The sequence below is a fragment of the Amphibalanus amphitrite genome, unplaced genomic scaffold (assembly GCF_019059575.1).
Source record: "Amphibalanus amphitrite isolate SeventyFive unplaced genomic scaffold, NRLGWU_Aamphi_draft 000784F_arrow, whole genome shotgun sequence".
NCBI classification, from domain to species: domain Eukaryota; kingdom Metazoa; phylum Arthropoda; class Thecostraca; order Balanomorpha; family Balanidae; genus Amphibalanus; species Amphibalanus amphitrite.
Window position 1 is genome coordinate 273921 of NW_024882278.1, and position 23796 is coordinate 297716.

Here is a 23796-nt window from a genome sequence, read left to right on the forward strand (position 1 = left end):
CGCAATTACAATAATCAATCCCTCATCGGACGCGGATAAACAAACCATTCTCCCTGCGCAAGTGACGGCGCATGGCATCTCCCCTCCCCTCGGAGCACATGTAGACGTCTTCAGACGCAGCTGTAAGCGGGGACTGTGAAGGCTCGAGGGCGTGTCGTCATCTCTGCCTGGGCGACTGCGGGGCGCGGGGGCACGGCGGACACCTTGGTGGGTGCTCGGCGCCCGCTCGGTCGGTCGCCCGCGCGGTCGGACGGTCGGACGGTCGGACGGTCGGAGGTTCAGTCGGGCGGCGGACGGCGTGTGAGAAGGTGTGCCGGGTGCAGAGTGGAGGTCTGTGTCGACGAGGATCGGTGAGGGAGGAAACTGAGCTGGTGGAGGATAGAAGGAGGTATGGTGATACAGGTACGACACACGGAGTCAGATGATGGGATTCCGGATGCTGATGTGCCCGTGTGAGAGGTTGGGATTGACGTTTACTTTTATAAACAAAAACAAAAAAATTACACGGTGCATCTCTTTGAATTTTGAAGCTTTGTGTTTTTGCTACTGAATGTTACCGTCACAATGTGAAAACAGAAAATTAAACAATACATTCCATACATTTGATAAAGTAGACATAAACGTTATGCTTGATCATGTAAAGTGCATCACCTAAATTCAAGAAGAGCAAACATTTTACTTGAATTGACAATTCAGTTATTGTTCGATACCATATTATTGACCGAAGCCTCTTGAAACTGTTCGACAAGTAAACTTTTGGTTTTAAAGCCCTCTTCTTCTGTTGAGGTTCATGATTGTTTTCCATTCAATCATGAACTCGTCTCAGAGCTCTCGCCATCTAATATCAAAAAGCAATTAGATTGTGGCCAAATAAATACCTTGGCCAATGGCCAATCATTGGAGCCAGGAAACTTTGATCCAAACTCCTTGGTAATCGGCCCCGCTTGATCAAGTCAAACTGTTAAAAAGCCATTGAACAGGTGTGGGTATGATATACAAATATGCTTTCCAATGTTATCCAATACCCTCATGCATGCTTTATGTTATCCAATTACGCCTTTTTGCAGAAAATAATAGCAGGCCGCAGGGCGAATAGGAAGCTAATACACGTTACTGTCACATTTCATTCCTTTGCTATAGATAGAGGCTCATTATGCGTACACACATTGACACAGTAGGAAAAAAATGGCGCGGCCAACATTATTATTGTACACTGGGCATTAGGCACGCTGGCCAGTATTATTCTAAGTGGCAAGTGGTGAACGGAAAAGGCGAAAATATGAGTCGCTTTGCAACCGGGTGCGATCAGGCTTTCAATGAGCATGGACAATGGCTGACGCCATACTATTACATTTTATTTCGTTTTATTAATCACATTTTACATTTGCTATACCTAACATTTCTATCCCTACTTTATAACGTTTTATTTCGTAAACCTTAGTGTTCATCCTAACGTTCGTGTGCATAGTCAAATTAAATAGTGCGAAACGAAGCAGCTCAATGCTCGTCGAAAATTGCTGGGTCATTCCGCTGGAAAACATTATGCTCCATCGTACAATAAACATTCATTGTGACAGCCCATGGGTGCAATGTGACAAGTTGACAGCCATCCTAGTGCCGCTGAAAAGCATGCAAATTTCATATTTGATGTATGCAAGCATTGACACACTTCAGTTTCCACGAGGGCATGCTAATGCATTAGCAGCACCAAGCTCAATCAGCCATGAAGGAACAGTCACTCCCAAAGACATGTCTATGTTGAACAGCAGGCTTGCCCTAAGACTTATTACCTACCATCTGTGACGGAATACTGAGCTATGTTTCTTGGATGCGCCTTCACCGTTACCTGCTGAATGCATAACATTAAACGCAGCTCGGGTAAAGCCTTTACTGTAGCAAAGTTGTGTTCTAATCTGAAGCAACTCCCGATCCCTGTAACGCGACGCGCTCCGGCAGAGTGCCTGCAATGCCAGGCTGTACCGCAGAGCACGATGGTATGCGGCACAGCCTACATCACAAACAGCCAAGAGGCTGCCTGCTTGATAATCTCCCCGCATTGCTGTCTGATGTAATTCGGTTTTCAGTGCCCTCAGCCTGTTTTTCTTCACTTTTAAATTGCTTCATCTAATAACTCCTTCTTTCCTATCCCTGGACGGAAGAGCCTCTCGGAAAGGACGGTAGGAAAATCTTCCCGATTTGATCTTACCACTATTTCGTTGCGTGCGCTCGGCTATCTGCTGCAATTGGGGCTCAGCAGGAGAATGTGCGACCATCAGTTGGCAATAAACTGGGTGTTAAGAGTGGAAATCTGACCACATGTGTCGGCCGCGGGCGGAACGCGCCTCTGAAAATATCAGATAGTTGGCAAATTATGATTGAACGTTTAGTTTAAAGCATCGTGGCAAAATTCTTCCGGATAGTTGAGTACGGAAGACAAGTTATAACTGAACGCCAAATATTGGTTTTATTGATGCTGTCTCACACTAATCCTTTCGCGGGCATGAACTATGAAGTCTAATTAGATCGTTGACGATGACGATCAGCATTCAGCGGCTATTTATTTTACCCTGCAAGATAAAGGGAGCATCACTTAAAATTGCTTCAGCAATGTTCCAGTGGCGCTAAGCTCGGCATACTTTCTTCATAAACATTTTTGCTGTGAATACCTCCAGTTGGATTAATGCAAATCTCGAAAAATAAATTGTTAAATTTACTTAGCAGGACGATGCGCCCGGTAACCTATCAGCATGTCCTGTAATTTCGTCTTCGGTCTCCTGGAGGTCGAAGCACTGACGTTATCTGAGGCCTGACGACAGCCCCAGAACAGCCCTAAAGGGGCTATCAATTGCCTTTATCGCGCGTTTTCCTACCTCTTCTAGCTTCGCTATGCATGATGTTTGCCAGAAATGTCAGTTTTAGTTGGCGCCATACAAAGTTTGACGTTTGAAAACTTCTGCAGTTCTTCAGACATTCCTTTAGCGGCGGCAAAGAGTGGTCAAGCTCGCCAGAACAAATTAATTAAGGAAATGTTGGACTAATGGACGTTTTTAATGGCTGATATGGAAGCTAGTATTGATATAATTGCAGCACGTGCTTATTTACGCCGCACGTTATGTACCGTCCAGATCACAATGGATGACACTAGCATACCAAAGTACACCAGAAACGCCTAAGGGCTTCACGAACACATTAAACAAGCACGGAAACATGATATTTTTGAAAGATAAGTAAACGCCTATGCATTAACTTACAAGTTATCATTTACTGAACTAAACAGGGGTCGTAAACTAAGAATACCTGATGGTCTGAATAGTAGGTGGCCAAATGCGTCCTTAGCTTTTCGCCATTCAACCATTTCGTTGAAAGCGTGATTCTCAAGTATGACATTAGCATTTATCAATAGTCAATGAGACGAACTGCAAGAAATCAACCCTCCCTTTATACAACCATTGTCAATCTGAGAAAGAGTTTTACTAACACTTGAGATTGAGGTTCTTTGCTGAAAAGTGTACTTCAATGCGTTATTGCGTTGGAAATGAAGTTCTTGTATTACCGTTCGCACACTAGGTTGACTGGTAGAAAAAAGCCCTGTAGGGAGCTTAGAGTGTTTTTCACTTTCTCTTGAATTGCTAAAATATTTGCCCTAGCTGTTGTCACCACCCCTGCTTTTCGCTAGCCTGTAGTTTGCGTTTGCATGTTTGCTGCGATGTTTGATTTAAAGGTAGTGTGCCAGCTTTCTTGGACCGTATGGAGTTAATGGCCCAGATAAGGAGAACCGGATTTTTAGATCTTATCCATACCTTCAAAACTCATGGAAACGTCTTAAATTCTTCAAATTTTGAGTACCCCAGTGCGAAGTTCGCCCCGACGGGTTGTCGGTCGTACCCCAACCACATTTCACACCACTATGAACAATAAATGCACACACTGAAATCGCTATTACCGATATGCTCATCCAATCAAGTTTCGATAAACCCGTTCATCATCATCTCCTGCGGTTTCGAACACGCCTGTTAGGTGGCTTCTGATGCTCGTCGAGGTCGGAATTTCCAAATACGCGTGGTGCGTCGGGCCGCGCGCTCTGACTTCGGCCAAGAAAAATGCGTCAGCTGATCATTGTCATTTCTGCCACTTGCGTGTGGTGAAATGGGGTCATAACTTAAAAGACGGCTTTTTCATATCAATTATTTTACATAAAATCATATTTCAAACCATAAATAATGTTCGACAGCCAAATAAAAGAAACAATACCAATACGGGCTTACAGTTTAAGGCTCGACATTGTGTTGTCTACGATTAGACAGCTGATAACTCATTCCCGTACGTCGTATGGTCGTAACACTATAATGACCTTTGCTTATTGTCACAAGTGCGCCGCATTCGCGATTGTTGCCCGACGCCTGTTTGCAGGTGAGCCCACTACAGTTGTTATACATATCTAAAAACCGATAAACTTTTAGGCGAAAAAGGCACTATTCCAGGCCCATTTTTGATTTTTTTTGCGATATTAGGTAAAAACAGAAGCTTCTTATCCTAGGAAAAATAAAATGGGAAATCTTTCAAAGGTGGCACACTACCTTTAACCCTCGCCCGCACATGGGGGGGGGGGTGGTTGCCACCCCCCCCCCCCCAGGCAGTCTTTCTGCTCTGCACTTAACATTTTTAGAGCTAGAAGGCTGATTTTTCGTATAGCTGCTCGTCTATCCTTTCTTGATGTCCACTAAAATTTCAAGTTTCTGTGATTTTTGGTTTCGGAGATATGACCTTGTTTTTCAGGTCATGTCATGACCCAAATGGCCAATTCTCAACATCTTGCGTTTGCCATGGGCCTTGTGAGCTTTTGACACCCTGATTTCGGCCTTTTTTGCCAGTCTTACCTCCCACCTATCATGGAACATGTTGTTCGACGATGTACAGGGGTCAAGGTCAGGGTCAAGGTCAACCTAGGTCATCTAAGATAATTGCGTTTTAGGCAAGCTGAATTTACTTTTTGTGAAGTTTTTTGACTGCATTTTGGGTAAAAGCTTCTCAGATCATGATTTCATGTGATATGGACCCAAAAACAATCGGTGCACACATCAGTATACACACAGACACACACAGACATACAAACACATATAATTGACCTTGACCTAACTTGACCTGAAATGACCTCAGCAGCAAAATTCTGGTCGGATAGTGTGACAAAGAGGTTCTAGCTGGCTTGGCACCAGAAAACAGCATCGTCATCGGTATTTGATAAGCAGCGCACTTGATATCCAACGGTGACCCAAAACAGCAACATTTTTTAGTTTGACCTGACCTGGAAGGTCAATGACTGACCTGAGAAGGTAAAACTGGGTATCATTGGATTCGTCTCTTCCCAAAGAATCTTTTTGGTCTTTACTGCTAAGCTCTATCTCCAACAGGAACGAAATGGCGCGGGGGGGGGTGGCAACCACCCCCCCCCCATGTGCGTTCTAGGATGGGAAAATGGCATGTGCGGGCGAGGGTAAGTTGCGGTTTCTGATCTCACTCAATGTTATTTTCATTTATTCAGTTGCCCACTATATACGTACAGGCATAGTCAGGCATAAGTTCCTTATATCTTTTGCCGTTTCTTTTCCATTTTTATATGCAGTGCTGCCATGAGAAGGTGCAAACAATGCGACCATCAAAGCTCCCTCAGGAGAAGTATAAATTGGCAGTACTGCCGCCAGACATGAAATGTAATGGTCTCATGCACTGCATGCCACCAACAAAATATGCAATGCATACCATACTCGTAACTGAGTGTTCTTAGGTGAATATCTGACGCGTTCAGTGTTTTCCTTGATGCATACTTGAAATTCGTTGAGCTAGCCTCGACATAAGCTGAGTACCTATGTCGCATCATCGAGGTTTTAAACGTGCACATTTTCTCTCACTGTGCTTCTATGCCACATCCCAACTATGCTAATTCCTTCCTACTAGGCAAGTAACCGATGCGACATTTTCTAAATCTGTGGAAGGTGGAAAATGTGACTCAGCTGCTAAATTCTCAGAAACTAATCATAACTTTTCATCATTTGCATGATTATAAAGCTGTGCTTGGGTCATATTTAAGGAGATATCCCAACAGAGTAAGCAAACTAACTAAAGCCTGTGCGGGCTGAAGACCACAAATGGGGCAGTTTCAGAAATCAATTCTGGATTTGGTGATTAATCGCTTTAGTCTGTTACGCCATAAAGGATTATGGTTTCTGGGCAGCCTTAATGATCGAACCATCGCTAAAAAATTTACAATCGTCTGTCACCCGTCTACGTCTACGCGCAAGTAAATATAAGGTGCGTGTAACCCTCCGTATAATGTGATTACCGGTGGATTACCGTTATCTTTACGCACAAACTTAACTCACAGATGTGATTATAGAAGTTTGCCTTGTCGCTTCACTGTAGAGCTGTCGCATCTTACAGCTTGGAATATCTGAGAAAAAAAAAAATAGTCGAGAAAATGAAAATGGTTAAAAATCCAACATTTTAGTGACGTCGGTATGAATAAGAGCAGTTTAAATATTGCTTGGACACAAGAATTGCACGAGTAATGCATACAAGATACTTGGAAAACATATGGGGCTATGAATAACGTATGGGAAGCGAGGAGTGAGGACGTTCATCCACATGCAGCATAAGAGGAAGAGTGTGATGTTAAATTTGTTGCTGCGTGTGGAATGTGATTAGTAGCTATAAAACGTTGTCTTTCCAAAAACTTAAGTTTAAGGTGTCTCAAATGATTTAGAATAATTGTCTCTTTCTTACCCTTTAACTGACAATTGACAATGGACTGTTTCCCTCCAGTCCTCTCGCCAGCACATCTGCGTGAACACGTTGTCTGTTCTCGAACTCAAGCTGCGGCTGTCAGGACAGATTTCTGTGACATATCACTCAATCCCGCACTCGCTAAGAGCAGCTGCTATACTGAATCAGAAAACTTCGTGATCCAGCTCCGTGTAAGTGCTGGCGGCGCGACTTTCTAGGGCCACACGAGACCTCACAAAGCTCCTTAAATCCCACAGGCGAATGCAACACCTTCTACCGTGTTTCAGCCGCCGTGAGAAAGCTCCTGGTCGTGTCAGCCGCGCCGAAATCGTCGCTTTCTCCATCTGACAGCTGTCACAGCCTCTCCTGTGTGTTTACCAGACATTTCCCCATCTGTCCAAACTCCCGCAGCCACTGGAGCGGACTACCCTCCTCAGATTCCGTCTGGAGAGTTTTTGAGCCGGGGAGTTTTTCCAATGCGTGGATGGCGGCCGGCTGCGGTCGAATGCAGAATGGAGCCGGCTCCCGTAAAGGCGACGAGCCGCCGAGAGAGCGAATGGAAGGAATAAGAAGAAGGCGTGGGGTCGATGGGGTTGGTGTAGAAAGGGAGAGGAGGGGACAATGGGGAAGAAAGGCGACAAAATTGACACGTTCCGAGGAGATCCACAGTGAACTTAAAAGAGGAATGAACTCCCAGGCTGAAATGTTAAAATCTGTAATATGTTAGAAAATGTTGGAACCTTGGACCAATCATGATGCCGAAGATAATGGTGAATAATTGCCTTTATTGGTACGGATCGAAGTCACTATTCAGATTGTGTGTTGTTTATATTCGCACCCGCAGCTGTATGCCATTACGAGCATTGTCACAGTGGCGTGTTTTTGTTGTTTTCAGGCCGAGGATGCGTCACCATGCCTGTCCCCGTCTGTGAGTGCCCGCGCGTGCTGGGCATGAAATGTTGCTCAGACGAGGTCACCTCGGCCAGTGTCGTTCTGCGCACGCGCAGCAGGCGGCGCTGATCGTGACGTCACTGATTCTGCAGCTATGGAGTGTCACGGTGGCAGCGGATTTCGGTAAGATTTGAACATGGGCCAAAGAGGGTTTGTGCATTCATATGCTATGGATCTCCTTGAGCGACCCCAGTAGCTATCCTCAATTTGAATGCGCGATGCACTTTTTCGACTGCACACGTAACACAACGAAGGGGATGCGCATTATGTGTTGTCCCTCCAATTTATTTTCAATAAACATGCAATCTACTAACAAGATGAATGCAGCCCACCACTCATTCCTAGATGTCGACCTTTGCGAATTAGCAATGATGCCTGTGACGCCCCAGCCCTGCTGTAAATCCACCTTCGTGTGCAATGGCACGCGAGTTCCAGCGTCATTTTCAGCGCTCACGTGCAGGAATGCCAACATTACATTGCATGGCTGCTACAAACACGGTGGGCTGTTCGGATAGATCATCAAAATGGATAGGTACTATAGATATAGTGCCATCGAATTTGTTCATAATTAGCTTTGATTGAAACGTTATTTATGATGGGCATTCATTTTATCCAATTGGATCAACAAACATATGCCTAATTCATTCCGACCCTTCAAAAAATATAATGAATGATCGGAAAGTATCAAAACAAAGCAATGACAGAACGTGAAAATCGGTGTCCGGTGGTGCTTTTCATTCCTTAATATAAATTTCGAACCGCGTGATCTCATCAGCGATCGGATGACTGATATCAAAGGGCAATGACATCTCAAACGGAATAGCTGGCCGTTCGTATAAAATTGACCTGCTGCCTTAAATAACTCTTTGTCTTCTTCAGAGGTAACGACCCCTACTCCAGATGGCTCGCCTGTACGGCAGCCCTAAGCCTGAGTGATGGCCCAGTCGTCTCTCTCCGGGCACACACCCTTTGCTGGATCAGAATTCACTGCAGCTGGAGGAGGCTCATGTCTCACCAGATCAGACGGGGGCTCGTTACGAAAGGTCGCCGCCGCTGCGGCACGTCGCCCGGCCACTCTGCACCCGAGCGGTCACGGTCAAAACGAACCGCCGACCGACACCGGCCGCGCCAAAACGGACCTTTGCTTCCAGTGGTCACTGCTCGGTCCGACAGCGGCTGGAACCACCGCCACGGCACCCATAGGAGCGCCATAGGTCAGGTCAAAGGTCACTGCATGAGGCGCAGGGTCACCTGTCTGGCGGGAGAGATTAGATGGAAGGTGCGCAGTGATAAATGGTAGATTGGAAGGCAGGTGGGGAAAGGGCTAATTTACACTCGCATGGTGCAGCATAACATGTGTATTTTAGTGCAACCATACGAGTTAAATAAACAATAATCATGACACAAACATCATCCATTATATATTTAAAGTGATACGACAAATGATTATGACCAATAGGAGTGCTGAGCATCGATTTAGATACAGCGATAGAATATATTAATATAATAAATAACATAATAAGGTAGGGAATAGTGATTTCTCATCACCGTTATAGTGGCACAGCTATGTTATTAAACAAATGCTATAAAAGGAATCTGGAACGAAGATTAAACGAACTTTTCATCTCTCACGGAGGGAGACGGCGACGACTTATTTCAAATTCAGATAAAACGGGCAAGTAAGGCCGAGGCAGATCGTCTTCTAGATCCTCCCAGAACTCCAAACTTTCGACACTTTCGACACCGACCTCCACCATTGCCCGAAATCGTGCCACCCGAACTTGGGGTCAGCTCTCCACTGAAGAGGCTGGAGCACCGAACTTCGTGACCAAGTCGTAACATTTGTGAGTAGGATGAATAGCTTCAGCTGAAATCGTTCTTTCAGATGAGTAGTTTTCTGAATCAGCAGCAAAAAAAAAAATAGTCACGGATTGATCTTTTCAACAGAAATCGACACGTTATGTGTAGCGAATTGGAGTCAGTTCCCAATAATTGCCATGTTATTTTACTAAGAACTTACATGGACCTGCAGTGATTCATTTGCCTGGTCTGATAAGCTCAGCCGGGGGCCTGGGACTTCCCCGACCGACCGGACTATGCAGCTGGGCAGAGCTGAGCCCTCTCTCCCGACCAGAGCAGTCGACTGGGTTATCGGAAGTACATAAATCTTAGAGGATTTCCCGGCATTCCACAGGTGGCCGGCACAGTCCCCATAGCCCTCGCTCGACGACCCAAATGATCTAACGTCGGCACGTAGTTAGTTAGGTGGGCAGTGTTGACTTTCTGCCGGTCAAAGTTGGACCAGCTGATTGATTTAAAGAGGATAACTTAATGTCGATAAATTATGCTAACGTGAAGACGCGTGTTTAAGTGAAGTTCGGCTCATGGTCCGAGATTCACAATGTTATTTTGGGACCTTCCAGAGCAGAGAAGCCTGAAGAGACGCATGATTGAAATACATAATTCTAAAGAACGAGGATTACAGATTTAGCGTCCAGCTTTTCAATCCTTTTTCATCATTTATTCATTTTTTTGCATTTTCATAATGAAGATCGCTATACGTGTGGCATACAAGTGGATTGCTTTCGACTTATCACATTTTTACGCTATCGCTTCAAAAGCGACGGCCTGCTATACGCTGTTCCCGTGGCTGAAACATCACATTCCATGCATAGTCTATTCCAGGAGTCCGAAGACAGAGCCGTCGCCGTGTAATCCTGTTATAAGGTGCCGTGTCACCTCATAGGAGAGTGGTACTAAACGTGGATCCTGTTAAAGCCGGCTTTACATGCTACTTCTGCACGTTCGGGGCTGATGCAAAGACGGTAAAGACGGCCAACATATTTTGTTATTTATTTAATTGCTAATTTCCTATGTCTAAGTCCGTTTGGCACCCATGTCCCTCTGGCATTAAGCTGATTAAATTGTTGGATAGTGGATACCTAATTATATTTTTTTTATGTTCTCTGACAACTATTTCACGGCATGCTAACGGTATCATATACCTTGGTCACTGTGTTCTCTTGCGATATCTACACTATGCAATTACGAGTATAGCTACAGGCGACGACGTCTTAACCTTCCAGGCGGTGGGGGGGGGGCATTTTTTTGCCTCCCCCCTTTAGTTTTTTCGATATATCTCGAGAACCGCTGCGCCGATCGTCACCAAACTTTCAGTACCCTCCCGGGAGCAGCTAGCGCACATGGTGACCAAATTTTTTTCCAAAGGCTATGATAGGTTGGCCGCTAATGACGTCAGAGTGACGCCATTTTTGCCATTTTCGACCCAAAAAAAGGTTTCGCGGGAAGAGCTGTCAGGCCTACAGCTTTAAAGATACAGAAAAATATTTCAGACATAAGAGGTGTGGAATTAAAAGGGCTACAAAACTGCTATTTCGGTTTTTCGAATTTTTTGAATTTTGACCCCCAAAAAAAAAATAGATTTTTTGAATATAATAGCCAAAAAATCAAAAAAGTTTTTAGAATTTCGAAAAAACCGGAATATCTTTGATAGCCCCTACCGCCTTCTATCTACATACCAAATTTGAGATCGATACCTCTTTTTTTGGTTAAGTTATAGCGAAAAAAACTGTTCAAAATTGATGACGTCAAATTTTCAAACTCAATTTTTAGCAATTATAGACCTCGTAGCGCAAAACAAAGACCACCATTAGACTCCCCGTGACGAGCTGCATCGAATCGATACCCATTTTATGCAAAAATATCAACTTTGAAATTTGACCTTTTTTGACCTGACCTTGACCTGACCTCCTCCAGAAAGTACCCTAAACCGTACCTGATGGTCTTATAACCAACACCATTGAGTTGGAAATGAAAAACTGGCCATAAAACATGCATCGCATAACCTTAGTAAAGTTGGGCTCATGTGGTGACCCTTGGTGACCTTTGGTGACCTGACCTGTGACCTGACCTGGTATGACCAGTGACCTCTAATAGCAACATATGTACTAGACAACTGACGCCTTATCGCTGATTTTCGACAAAATGCGTTTTACTCGGTGTTATAGCGCTTTCCCTAGAAGCCCCGTGAACGGTGAAACATTTTATCTTTGACCTGACCTGTGACGTCATCGGTGACCCCGAGGTCAATGAAATTTGGTTTCCTTCGACAAATTTGACAGGGCTATCGAACGCTCTTTGAATTTTCCGGATCCGTCCAGTAGTTTCGGAGATACGGGGGGGGGCAAAAAAGTGCCCCCCCACCGCGCGGAAGGTGGCTGGTAGGCCCACCGCCTGCCGGGTTAAGATCATAAGTGCAATGTTATCGACCAGCCCGTATGCACATTCAGGGAAATAAGATGCAAACTTTTCTTGCAACCATGAATACAAAAAACCTACTTTGCATTTATTCGTGTTTTGGTCATTTTTCATCTGGCTTCCATTCCTTTGTCAGGTAGAAAACGCCAGCCTATCGGCCGAAAAACTCGCACGACATTTCGCTGCCAATGGCTGTTCCATTTATCAACCTGGCTGTCGCCCAGAGGACCGCAAAAATAGCCGGCATTGTTTGCCTTCTTTCAGCGGAGCGATCTATGGCTCAAGGTGTGAGCGCTGCCAGTGGAGGGCCGACCTCCCCTGCTGGTCCCTCGAGCCGCGCGGCCCACGAAACCCCAATGAAAACCATTCTCACCGCCATAAATTGGCGGCGAATAAATTGAAAAGCTAGCGGTGTCCCTGCTGTGGCCGGCGGCGGTAGAGGCGGATTGGGGAGACTGGCCGGCCAGACGTGCCGTCCTGGGGTGTGACTGTGTGACCCGACTGCCGGTCACAGGTCACGGGTGGGGCGGCAGCGTCTGAGCCACTGACCCAGCTGAGAGGCCGAGTCCGTCTCCAGACGGCCCGGCGGTAATTGTTCCAGCACCAACTGTACTCCCCAGCGGGTCGTGACCGAATTAGAGGGATAAGACTGGCGAGTTCATCAGTGACGGCGGTGAAAAGTTGAATTGCGTTTCGAGCTCGCCTCTAGAAGCTTTCAAGAAGTGTAGGTTTTATGGCGGGTGCAGTGAGTAACGTCCAGTGGGTGTGAAGAATCGAGTGGTAATGGGCTCCAGAAGCCCGGCACTGAACCACCTAACCTTTAACCTACCTTTTTCTTAATTTTATGAGAGTCTTCGTAGCAATGCGGGGTGCGTTTCTTTTCTATATGATTAATTGAAAACTACGGGCCGCCTGACCTGTGGTTAATGACCCGTGAGCGGGATTCGTCAGACCTAGCAACAGACATACTCACCATTTTCGTTACATATACCCACCTACTCCACCTACACTCAACCGGAAATCGTATGATCGACACGCAAACGGTAGACCGCATTCCGCACCAGCAGAATATTACCAATGCCCTGAGCACCGCACGGTCTTCCGGTCAGCTCGTGACCGTTCAGACGTGCGCCACACGAACCCTTCTAGAGAGAGGGGCGGGGAGGCTCTGCGCAGTGCTGCTGACAGACCATCGTTGCGTCAGTGACATCAATGACCCCGCGGGGTGTCGTCTTAGCCATGTGCGCTGAATGCCAGTCACACCTTTCAGCCGGGTGTATAGACGCCATGACTCGCAGATATAGGGAGAGGATGTCACTTACAGATCTAGATGAATAGGTGCGGACTGCGGAGATTTATATTGACGGTAACGAGCTCATAGGTCCTGCGAGTAACCAAGGTAACGAACGCTCATTATGTGAGTTTGGGTAATAAGGAACACGTTATAGACGAGGTGGTGGCGTCACGTATAGATTAGTGCCGATCTTATTAGTCGCTTCTTTGGAACAGGTGGCTCTGTGGATTGAAGCGCTCGGTGCTCAATACGTGTTTCTCAGATGTGCTCATAAGGACCACGCCTTTACACAGGTTTATCTAATTTTTCCAATGCTAATTTTTCTGGTCATTGATTTCTTACCGTAATTGAGACATACGCGTCGCAAGAAACGAGCTTAGATGATGACTCAAGACATACCTACAGGCTCACAGCTAGTAGCTTAAAAAGGAAGCAAGCGAAATGATTGAGATCGTTTAGATTTTTTTCGAATTGTATTTCCTATGCGTACGCTTCAGAAGCGTGCGTAAGGACGAGCTGGGCCACTTCTGTTTAAATTCTTTGCGAGAAAGGAAACAAGGAGCGCCTTTCATCTCGTGTCGGGTGGTGCTCGCTTTGATGCAGTTCTTGCGCGAAGATCGGCGGCTCAGTTACACGCCCTATAAGGAGCCTGGCATGCTTGGGTGGCGTTAATTACAATCGTCCTCCAATTACACACCTTAATTGTGATACACGCCACACGGTACTGCCTCAGAGACAGGTCGCTACCGTTTTCTTCATTCTTCTTGTCACAACTGATAAAAGTCAAAAACACAAGAGAGCCATCTATAGCCTCTACACCAAAAGTAAATCTAACTGTTGACCCACAATTCAGATCACACACACGGTCCACTACACCCCAGTCCCTTCTGAGTCAAGTCGGGTGTAAACTTCAGCACCGCGCGCTCCTCTGCCCCCTCCCTCTGAGGGGTTCAGACTGCGCCAGATGAAGCGGCCACGTAACTTCGCACGGTGGCCGAACTTACTCTTAGGCACCAGCTGGCCCCCGGGGAGGGGCCTCGGGCTTGGTGGCACCTCCCGACCCGGCGGCGCCTTTCAACAGGAGGTGTGCTTACTTCAGCCTCTAACGCACTCGGACTGTGTGCTGGGAGTAATGGTCACCAGTGCTTTACTGTCGCCCTTCGGCGAAAGCTCTTACGTAGGGTTCTGGTTAATCATGGATGCTTACTTCCTCGAAACTGGCTGCTGGCTCGTGCGAATTCTATTAACTCTAGCTGGAACTCCGAGAAACCTTTGTACGTGCATGTCATTGTTTTTCTAAGCTTCCTGTTGAAGTGGAAACCATCTTGCGAGAAGGTTAGAACGACATTCTTGATGTGATCAATTTATGATCTTGCCAGGGCTAATCTTTCACTCACCCTTGAGCCGTATTACATAGAAAGTCTAAGAAATTGTATTGTATTTTACATTCAAGAGCGATCCACATTTTCAAATTGCGTGGCGATTGCTGCGAAACTATAAAAGAATGACTCTTCTCTAGGCTAAGAATCCATTGAAATGTTTTATGGCCCCATCTACGCCGGTCAGTCCTAGCCCAACGTTTGAATGGAGAATAGCAAAATAGTGTCCGACTCTCCAACGTGCTACAATGTTGCTAATCTGGCCCTATTAAATTTCAATCTATCGGGCCCCCAACCTTTCCGAATGGCCACGCTACATAAGTGCATAAAGCCTGCAGGGGAAACACTACCCAATAAAAGTCGCTGGAGGATTTAGCAGGAACCGCCAAGTAACCCACAAGCGTCCCACACAATCGGCATTGATTCTACACGGAAAACCGCTTCCCAACGGCGCGTGTTTAGTGTTCGATGTGACTGGGCGCGCGTTTCTGGCATTTCGATGCTGCCCTTGTGGCGTAGTAGAGTTCCCCACAGTCGCATCGGTTCTTCAGGAGCTGGATGTTTGGACAGGCGGTGCGATGTGCTCTGAGAAACAACCGTACCGTAGTGGGAATGACAGCACTTTTGTGATTGTGAAACAATGCAACTGGGAGCTGTAATTTGTAGAGGTCAGCTGCAGTGTCTGACCTGATACCGTCTGCGCCAAGTGATATATTGAAGAATGATGTATTCTACTTATCACGAATTAAATAAGTTTTAGGAAATTTGAATAAAGCCAATTGATATTGCAAAAAGCTCAACGCTCTCTTGAGTAATGTCATTCATCTTTTGTATGAAAGTTTTAAGTTGACATATTATTGGCCATTTCGGGACAGGACAGTTACTAAAATTTTCAACATTTGATGAACAAGGACTTCGGACTCTTCTTCGCGTTTGGCATTCCTATTTACGTCCTCAGCAATAAAAGCTACACCAGGGGCGCACTTGACTAATATCTGCTTATCTACCTCACAAACAGCCGTTGACACTCCTGATTTACAGCCCGTTTCACGTGTTATGGCCCATGGGCGTTAATATGTTTGTACTGCACTTGGACTGCACTAAAACGCAGGTTCTGATTGACTTAATAGCGAGTTGCTGGCGAGTTGCAAACTCATAATCGGGCACTAAAACGTTAAAGCGTAATGGTAGTGCTTAGCAAAATAATGAGCTAATTCGTGAGCATGGGGTAATGACTTAAGTTGCTACAGCTACGCGTAAACTTCAAATGACATTTTTACGCCCAGTAGAAGTGCCAAAAGTGTTCAAGAGGTCCCTGACACTCCAGACATGTCATTAAAATGGTTAATTCAAGAAGCAACCTAGCCGATAAGAACAATAAATGCGGTTACTAGCTTTCTTTTTTTACTAGCTGTCGACTGGTCCTGCGTCTTTGCAGCCTCAAACATTTCTGATGCATGGTCTCATTTTATTCGTCTTTTCGCCCCCATTGTTCAGCGTCACGCCCCTGTCCGAACTGTGAAGCTGCGCAACCCCTCCGCTCCCCCCATCTCGGACGACACGCGTCAGCTTCTGGCTGACCGCGCCCGAGCGCTGCGCCTGTGGGGTCGCGGGTCTGATAGATACCGGGAGGCTAACCGTTTGGCCCGCGCTGCCTTCAGAGCGGACAAGCGGCGCCATATCGGACACCGCGTGTCTCAGCAGGGACGTGGGTCTGTCTGGCGCTGCGCGGCTGACATCTTGGGCAGTAAAAAGACAGCGTGCACGATACCACCTACCATCTCCGCCGAACAGATGAACGAATTTTTTGTCCATGTCGGCCCACGCGTTGCCGCCGAGCTCGCCGCGCAGGGTCCGCCCCCCTCACTTCCCCCGCGACTGCCCAGGGTGGGAGCCTGCGCCTTCCGGCTACATCCGATCACGCTCAGCACCCTACATGCCATCATCAGCTCCATGAGCAACTCCCCGTCCCGCGGATCTGACGGACTTTGCATTCGGACCATCAAGCTATCCTTCAACGCCATCAGTCACGTCCTCCTCCATATCGTCAACCTCTCCCTCATCTCCAATATCTTCCCGGAATCCTGGAAGCATTCCCTCGTCCATCCCATCCACAAGTCCGGTGATCCTGCCGATCCTTCCAACTACCGTCCTATTTCTATCATCCCAGTCCTTGCCAAAATAGTGGAGCGGGCAGTTCAGCGCCAACTCTACTACTACCTTTCCTCCAACCATCTCCTCTCCCCAACCCAACATGGCTTCCGTCCGCAGCATTCTACCGAGACCGCCCTCACGTGCGTCACCGACAGCATCCTTGCTGCTACAGATTCTGGCCTTCTCTCCATTCTTTGTCTCATTGACCTTAGCAAGTGTTTCGATGTTATCAGTCATGCTAAATTGCTCGAAAAACTCCAGCTGCTGGGCGTCGACACATCCTGGTTTCAAAATTATCTCTCCGGTCATTCGCAGAGTGTAAGCCTCACTTCCTCTGATGGCCGCGTCAAAATCTCACCTCCTCTACCCATCAACCAGGGCGTTTTTTCAAGGTTCTAGCCTCGGCCCTGTCCTCTTCTGCGCGTTTGCCAACGACCTGAGCTTGTACGTCTCCGATGGACTGGTTATCCAGTACGCCGATGACACCCAGGTCTTGGTTTCCGGCCCTAAATCTGCTCTTCCAGCGCTTGCATCGCGCATGGAAAGCACCCTTTCCTCTCTTGGCAACTACTTCCTTGCGAACGGCTTAAAGGTTAACGTAAACAAATTCGAGCTCATCACTTTTGGTTCTAGACAAAATTTGCGCAACCTCCCGACGATTAAAATCAGATACCAGGACACGTGCCTGACGCCCAGCACTGAGGTCAAAAATCTTGGTGTGGTCTTCGACCAGCACCTGTCATGGGACGCGCATGTGAGGGCTGTCTCGCGTAGATGCTGCGGCATCCTCGCAACACTATCCCACCTCCGCCACTTCCTTCCTCCTGACACCCTTCCCGAGATAGTCACCGCCCTGGCCGTCTCGCACATCCGCTATTGCCTCTCTGTTTACGGCAGCGGCAGCGCTGGCAACCTCGCAACCATCCAGAAGCTGCTCAACTTTGCGGCTCGCGTGATCGCGGGAAAACGAAAGTTTGACCGCGTGTCAGCTGTGCGAGACAGGCTGGGGTGGCTCGACTCGTCTCAACTCTTCCAATACCAATCCCTCTGCCTCCTTGACAAAGTCCTCTCCTCTAGCCAGCCCGAATGCATCGCCCGTCAGGTCTGCCTCAACCGGGACCATCATGGCCATGTCCGGCACACCAGACAGGACGATCTCCTGCACGTGCCACCCATCCGTTCGGAGGCGGGCCGGCGACGGTTTGTATACCGCTCTCCCCACCTCATGAACGATCTGCCCATGTCGGTGCGGAACCAGCGAGGTCCGCGGTTCAGGCGAGCCCTGAAGGCCCACCTACTCTCGAGACGAGACACGTGATGAACGCGTTTTTAATCATGATGCCGTGCAGGTGATGTTTTTTATCCTGAGCTATATGTATATTTTAGGTTGTGTAACATCGTGAGTGTGTATTTTACCCTGCATGTTATGATCCGATTTTATTGACGTGAAGGCCATAATAGCCACTTGTCTTGTGGATGGCTCTTTAATAAACTACTACTTTATTAAGTCATTACACCGTGGCCAACGCCTTGCAGTGTCTGATTGCTCTATATCCAGATTTCCCATTTTTCAGCTTACTAACAGTTCCCTCATCTGTTATCTGTCCCATACTTCTGACTGACCCCACCAATCTAACCCTCTCCTGCCCGTTCTCTATATTTTCCAGGAGTGCCGGCGAACCTGACGATCCGCGACTCCACACCGTATGCCGTATGTCTGACCTGGTCTCTGACTGCCGGCGGCGGCGGGGGGAGGAAGGGCGAGGGCCAGGCCGCCGGCCCGGTGCAGCTGCAGCTCATCTACAGACCGGTCAACGCCAGGTCAGCCGCCGACAAAAGGCCAGTCTCACTTTCGGCTCACTCTTTTACTATCCCTCTAGCTCTAGCTCTGCACCACTGTGTCTGTTTAGGTCTAGCCTTAGCTCCACCTCTGGCTCTAGCTTAATCTCTGGCTCTAGCACTAGCTGTAGCTGTAGCTCTCGTGCTTTTGCCCTCTCTCTCTCTCTCTCTCTCTCTCTCTCTCTCTCTCTCTCTCTCTCTCTCTCTCTCTCTCTCTCTCTCTCTCTCTCTCTCTCTCTCTTTCTCCATCTCTCTTACCTACTAGTTTCCTTCTTGCGTGCCTGCCTTTCTGTCAGTGCCAGGGCCTATTGCTATGATGTTACAAGCATGCGATAAAAAGTTTTTAAAAGCATGCTAATGTCTTGCCGCTTGCTTTCTCCCTTACTAAGGGTCATCAACCTATACGCTATTTATCTATATGCCCTATATCCTTCAGAAACGCACTTGCCACTTCTAGATCGTATTTATGTCTAGCATACCTATCTCTTGCTTCATCGCTTATTTCCACGAATGACTTCCCTGTCGCTTCCGACCCTAGGCAAGCCCGATAATAGTGTCTAGCTTGGACATGTCTTGCGGCGAAGCAGTGCAAAACGTCGGTGGCTCGCCCGCCCGATCGCAGGAATCCGTTCGCCTGCTGCACTATTTATGCATCTCTGCGGCACTCCAGAGTTCAGTGCAGGCCCACCTTTTGCCCGGAAATTGACAGGCGCGTTAGTTATTCAGGCCTGTTGCTCCAGGCACCGGTGCTTACTGGCGCGCGGACATCTATTTTCAATGAGAACCCACCCGTCATCGAGCCTTCGCAAAGCGTCATCACATATTAACGCTGATGAGAGGTGAACGGGATATGCCTACGAACTTCAGCTAGATTGGCTTTTACCAATCGTCTGCGTTTGAGTTTAAGTTCTGGGGAAGGACGGCGGTTACAACTTATTTCTTTTCTGTTTTCTTTGCTTTTTTATTAGGCAACGTTTAAAAGTTTGAAGTGTTGTCCTTCTCGTCTCTTTAAAATGTGTTAAGTATCAATTTTGACATGGCAAAGATAGACAATAACACCCCAACCCAAAAAAATGAGGCAGATATGTCTTCAGTGAGAACAACACTGGTAGCCTGCCGGCTCCGAAAATGAGGTGTGGGCGAAAAAGAAAGGCACCTTTGCAATATTCGGCTTTCAAATCCAGGCCAGCTCAAACCTCAGAGGAACGCAGTAACGCAACTGTTGATTCTTTTTGTTGAAATGGCCCAGGCGTTAAAGCAAAAGTTTGCTAATGTGCATTGTGGAAGTTAGGTGGCTGCTGAATCTGTTGCCACCAAACATAAAACCTGAAGATATTTTTATATGCATTCGCTTACTGCGGAGTGCTTACGACACTTCCATGTACACTGAATTTAAATGAACCACATTAATGTCATCCTCTGCCAGCTTCCTGCTATTCCAAATCACGGTAAAGACATCAGGAGGCCGGCGATCCAATCTAGACGTCTTTGGAAGTCCGACTCGGACCTGGTTTCTGGCCGAGCGCGGCCGGTCAGTTCAGTTAGTTTCTCGGGCGCCACGGTCGAGACGGCCGGCCGGGCGCTGTATGCCGGCCAAACTGCCTTTCCTGGCGTGAGAGCGCACCGGCTGCGCGGCATTCAGCTCGGACGAACACGGTCGGTTGGCTCTGAAAGCTCGGCTGCAAGTGCCGCCGATCGAGTCATGTGCTCAGGTGACGGCCATTCAGCTTCTTACGACCGCGACCGCAGGCGAGGCTGGCGGTGGTGAGAAGTCAAAGAGCAATGAATCATTTTTGGAGGGCGGCGGGAGCTAGTCACCAGTTTTTGGCGGTTCGAGGCATTGGTGGTCGTTTTTCAACAATGTGGGCTTTAGACTGGTAATGGATCGGTAAAACAAACTTTTCTATAAAGTTTGTTAAGCTTTTCTTTCCTATAACCAAAGCTCCTCATTGAGGCGCTAAACCATCCCTTATCTCCATTCTCCACTAGTGTATTCACTCTGTTAACCCGCGCACCGACGGGGGGGGGGGGCGGATATCCGCCCCCCTGAGGTTTTTCGCGGATAGCGAGAAAACCGCGGCGCGGTACGACTATTCTCTCATCAATTTTACACATGGTGTGCAAGTTTGAACCTCCTAACTTTTAAGGTCAGGTCACCAGGTCACTTTGAATGACCCAACCTCAAGTCACTTTTTTGCAACTTTGTCACCGTGTCAGAGCTACAGTAGATGTCGGAGGCCTTTGAAAGTCGCAGGATGTTATTAGGTCATTAGTAGCTACAATTTTTATATCTCGGAATTTTGATGTCGGTGACCTAAGGTCAGGTCAATTTCGCGACCTCCCCATTATAAGTCAATGGGGGAAAATCAACTCCCTGTTTTTACCACTAAAACGGGTCGGAATGGCCCCATATACCATACATGACTTCATATACGATCAACCTTCACTACCTTGAGGTCTGTTTTGCTGTTGGGCAGCTGTAAGGTCATGTGACGTCATCAAAGGTCACCAGTGGTTTTTTGCCAATAACTCCGTACAGGAACAAGATACAGCCGCGCGGATGGGTTCATTGTGTTCAGCTCGTCAAGACGCATCGAATGATATACATGATGACCTCGAGGTCACGTGACCTGAGGTCAATCTTTGACCTTGATCTTTCGAGGTCAACATAGATATCATTCGATGCGGATTTGCGAGAGGATCACGATGATGCCCTTAGTTTGTTCCTATCTTGACTAATTCGAAAGTTATTCGAGAAAAACTCTCTCCATATCTAGCGCCGCCATTTTGACTTTTTCGACCCCTGTGACGTCATCTTTGACCTGATCTGAAAATGACCTTAGTAAAAATTGTAGACCTTGTCCGTGCGTATCCGATGCCGTTTATCGCTTGTCGCTATCTTGCTTCGTTCTCGAGATCTCAGGGGGGGGGGCGGTCATCCGCCCCCCCCGTCGGTGCGAAGTTGGCGCAGACCCCCGTCGGTGCGCGGGTTAACCTCCCTCCCCTCTGCTCCCACAGTTACCATGGTGTTCTCCCTGTGCTGTTCTAGCCTTTCCTCTCTCTTCTTCCCACGGTGACCTCTGTGATAACCTCCCACTCCCCTCTGTTCCCACAGTTACCGCGTGGTGGCCGACCTGCACGGCCACCGTCGCTCGGCCACGTTGGACAACCTGCGGCCAGAGACCCAGTATCGGCTGGTGATGACGTCATCCGTGAACGGCTCCCTGCTCGGCACCAGCCCCGTGATCTTCTTCCACACTCCGCCCACGTGTGAGTGAGGCTGGGGGATTTGTGGGGGGGGGGGGAGGGGATGACGACTACCTTGGTGGGCGATTAGATTCAGTGCTTGTTCTGCGGTTTGATGAGGTAGGTATTCATGTTTGCATGCATGCATGTATGCCTGGGGTGTTGACACATGGGCTTTGACAGACAAGACGTGCAGGATATCTCATATGAAGATGTTGAGTTGATTGGTGAAAAGGTCACCCGTTAATGACGTCTGGGAATAGCTCATTTTGCCCAGCCGGCATAAGGCTCAGAGAAACGATAATATCACTGGCGCATTAGAAAATGATAAATATTTTCTCTGAGTTATCAGAAAACCTTTCCCGTTTTCCGATGTCACATGTGAAATTAATCATTGCTGTCGAAACCGACTGCGTAAGTCATCCACTCAACTAACTCAATCGGCACACGACTTTTACGAAAAACTTAAATTCAACACTTGAGTAATGTTTATACGACCGTCGCCATCATATTCACACGACAGTCATAAAGAACTACGACAACGCAATCTCCTCCCATCACGAACCACCCCACTGCATATATGATTTATCGCTGGTGCTTCTCTCTACATCGCGTATAGTTAGCGTCCCTCCGAATTTCCGGCTCTACCGCCGCTAAACTCATTCATCTCTGCTGGGGCGGATCGCTCGGCTGTGTGTTTTTGCCGGTGTGATTTAAGTGGCTCAGCGGACGTGAGCGCGGCTGGCTGTGATATTTCCACTGCAGGGCTGTCGGACGGGTGTGTGGATGATGTTTTCCGACACGAATCCCACCAGTAGCTTCCGGTTATGTATGCAAACGTGATAAGATAGCTGAAGAGGATAATCGTCGAGACTAACAGCGTTTAGTTTTGAAAGATTTTGTGGGGTGACTGCCGAGTGGTGGTTTCATTTGATGTGAATTTATAAAGTATTTTAAATGTGGTAAAGAAAAAGTTATGCTGCATGATAGATGCTTATCTAATGTATTTAGAGTTTCTTGGATTGTCTCTAATTGTCATTCATCACACGAGATATGGCGGTTCGTTTAACATAAATCAAAAAACATCTTTGCCATGACATTTTATATCCTGACGTCCACTGTATGTTTTTAAAGCTAGTAAGCCCGTTTTACGAGTAAATGAAGACATTCATACGATTGTCACATTTATCACAAGTATATCGTGTTGCTAGCTGAATGCAACTCGCCCTATCTCTGGTGGCTGTTAACGCAAGAGAAAAATAACCCGGATGCTGAAAATTGGCCGAGAAAGGCTGAAGCCTTGCTGGCGTCTGTTCTTCCGAGGCGAATCACGCCCGCTTTTTCTCCGAGCCGCACCGCGCATACATGATCAAGCGGTTTATTGGGGACCAATGCGGGGAATTAGCCGGGCAATTCCGCGACTAATTGGTATTGATCATAGCCCGAACGGACGGCTTTCCTGGTGGTATTGCTTTACGCCATTATCGACCGTACGCACAGTGGCGAGTAACAAGTTTAACTTGCTGGGGCCGATGTAATTTTGGTTTTTACCCGGTATCGGTGCTAAAGGTGAAATACAATCAGCCTGCGATTGGAAAAAAGATCAAATCAAATGAAGGCAGCAATCGGCCTGATTTCTTGATTAATGCAAGCAGAAGCAAGGTGGGACTGGTAAGCAAGGTACTGGTGGGAGTAACTGAAATAATCATTATGCTAATTTACATATAATCAATATGTTGCATTACAGTAGCATATCCTTTGGAACAATAAAAACGTATATGAAAAAGAGCGTTTGCAACTTTCCTGAAATGCAAACTGCAATTAAACAATCCTAAAAATGTAAAATACAGGCAAGCATATCTTTCGCAATGGCCTAAC

At 47.2% G+C, this 23796-nt stretch overlaps 1 protein-coding gene across 1 annotated transcript; it reads left to right on the forward strand.

The window, feature by feature from the left end:
- The first annotated feature begins 303 nt into the window (after window positions 1-303).
- On the forward strand, window positions 304-21950 carry LOC122366088. Its single transcript, XM_043337904.1, has 4 exons — window positions 304-388; window positions 7673-7851; window positions 18501-18654; window positions 21788-21950. The coding sequence occupies exons 2-4, from the start codon at window positions 7734-7736 to the stop codon at window positions 21948-21950; spliced, it is 435 nt and encodes a 144-aa protein (XP_043193839.1). The 5' UTR covers window positions 304-388; window positions 7673-7733.
- The last annotated feature ends 1846 nt before the right edge of the window (window positions 21951-23796 follow it).

What these genes read in the sequence shown, in the direction of transcription:
- LOC122366088 (XM_043337904.1), top strand. Translation starts at nt 7,734, where the DNA reads ATGTTGCTCAGACGAGGTCACCTCGGCCAGTGTCGTTCTGCGCACGCG. An exon ending in CACGGTGGCAGCGGATTTCG is followed by an intron (nt 7,852 to 18,500) that starts GTAAGATTTGAA and finishes TATATTTTCCAG; the next exon opens with GAGTGCCGGCGAACCTGACG. An exon ending in TACAGACCGGTCAACGCCAG is followed by an intron (nt 18,655 to 21,787) that starts GTCAGCCGCCGA and finishes CTGTTCCCACAG; the next exon opens with TTACCGCGTGGTGGCCGACC.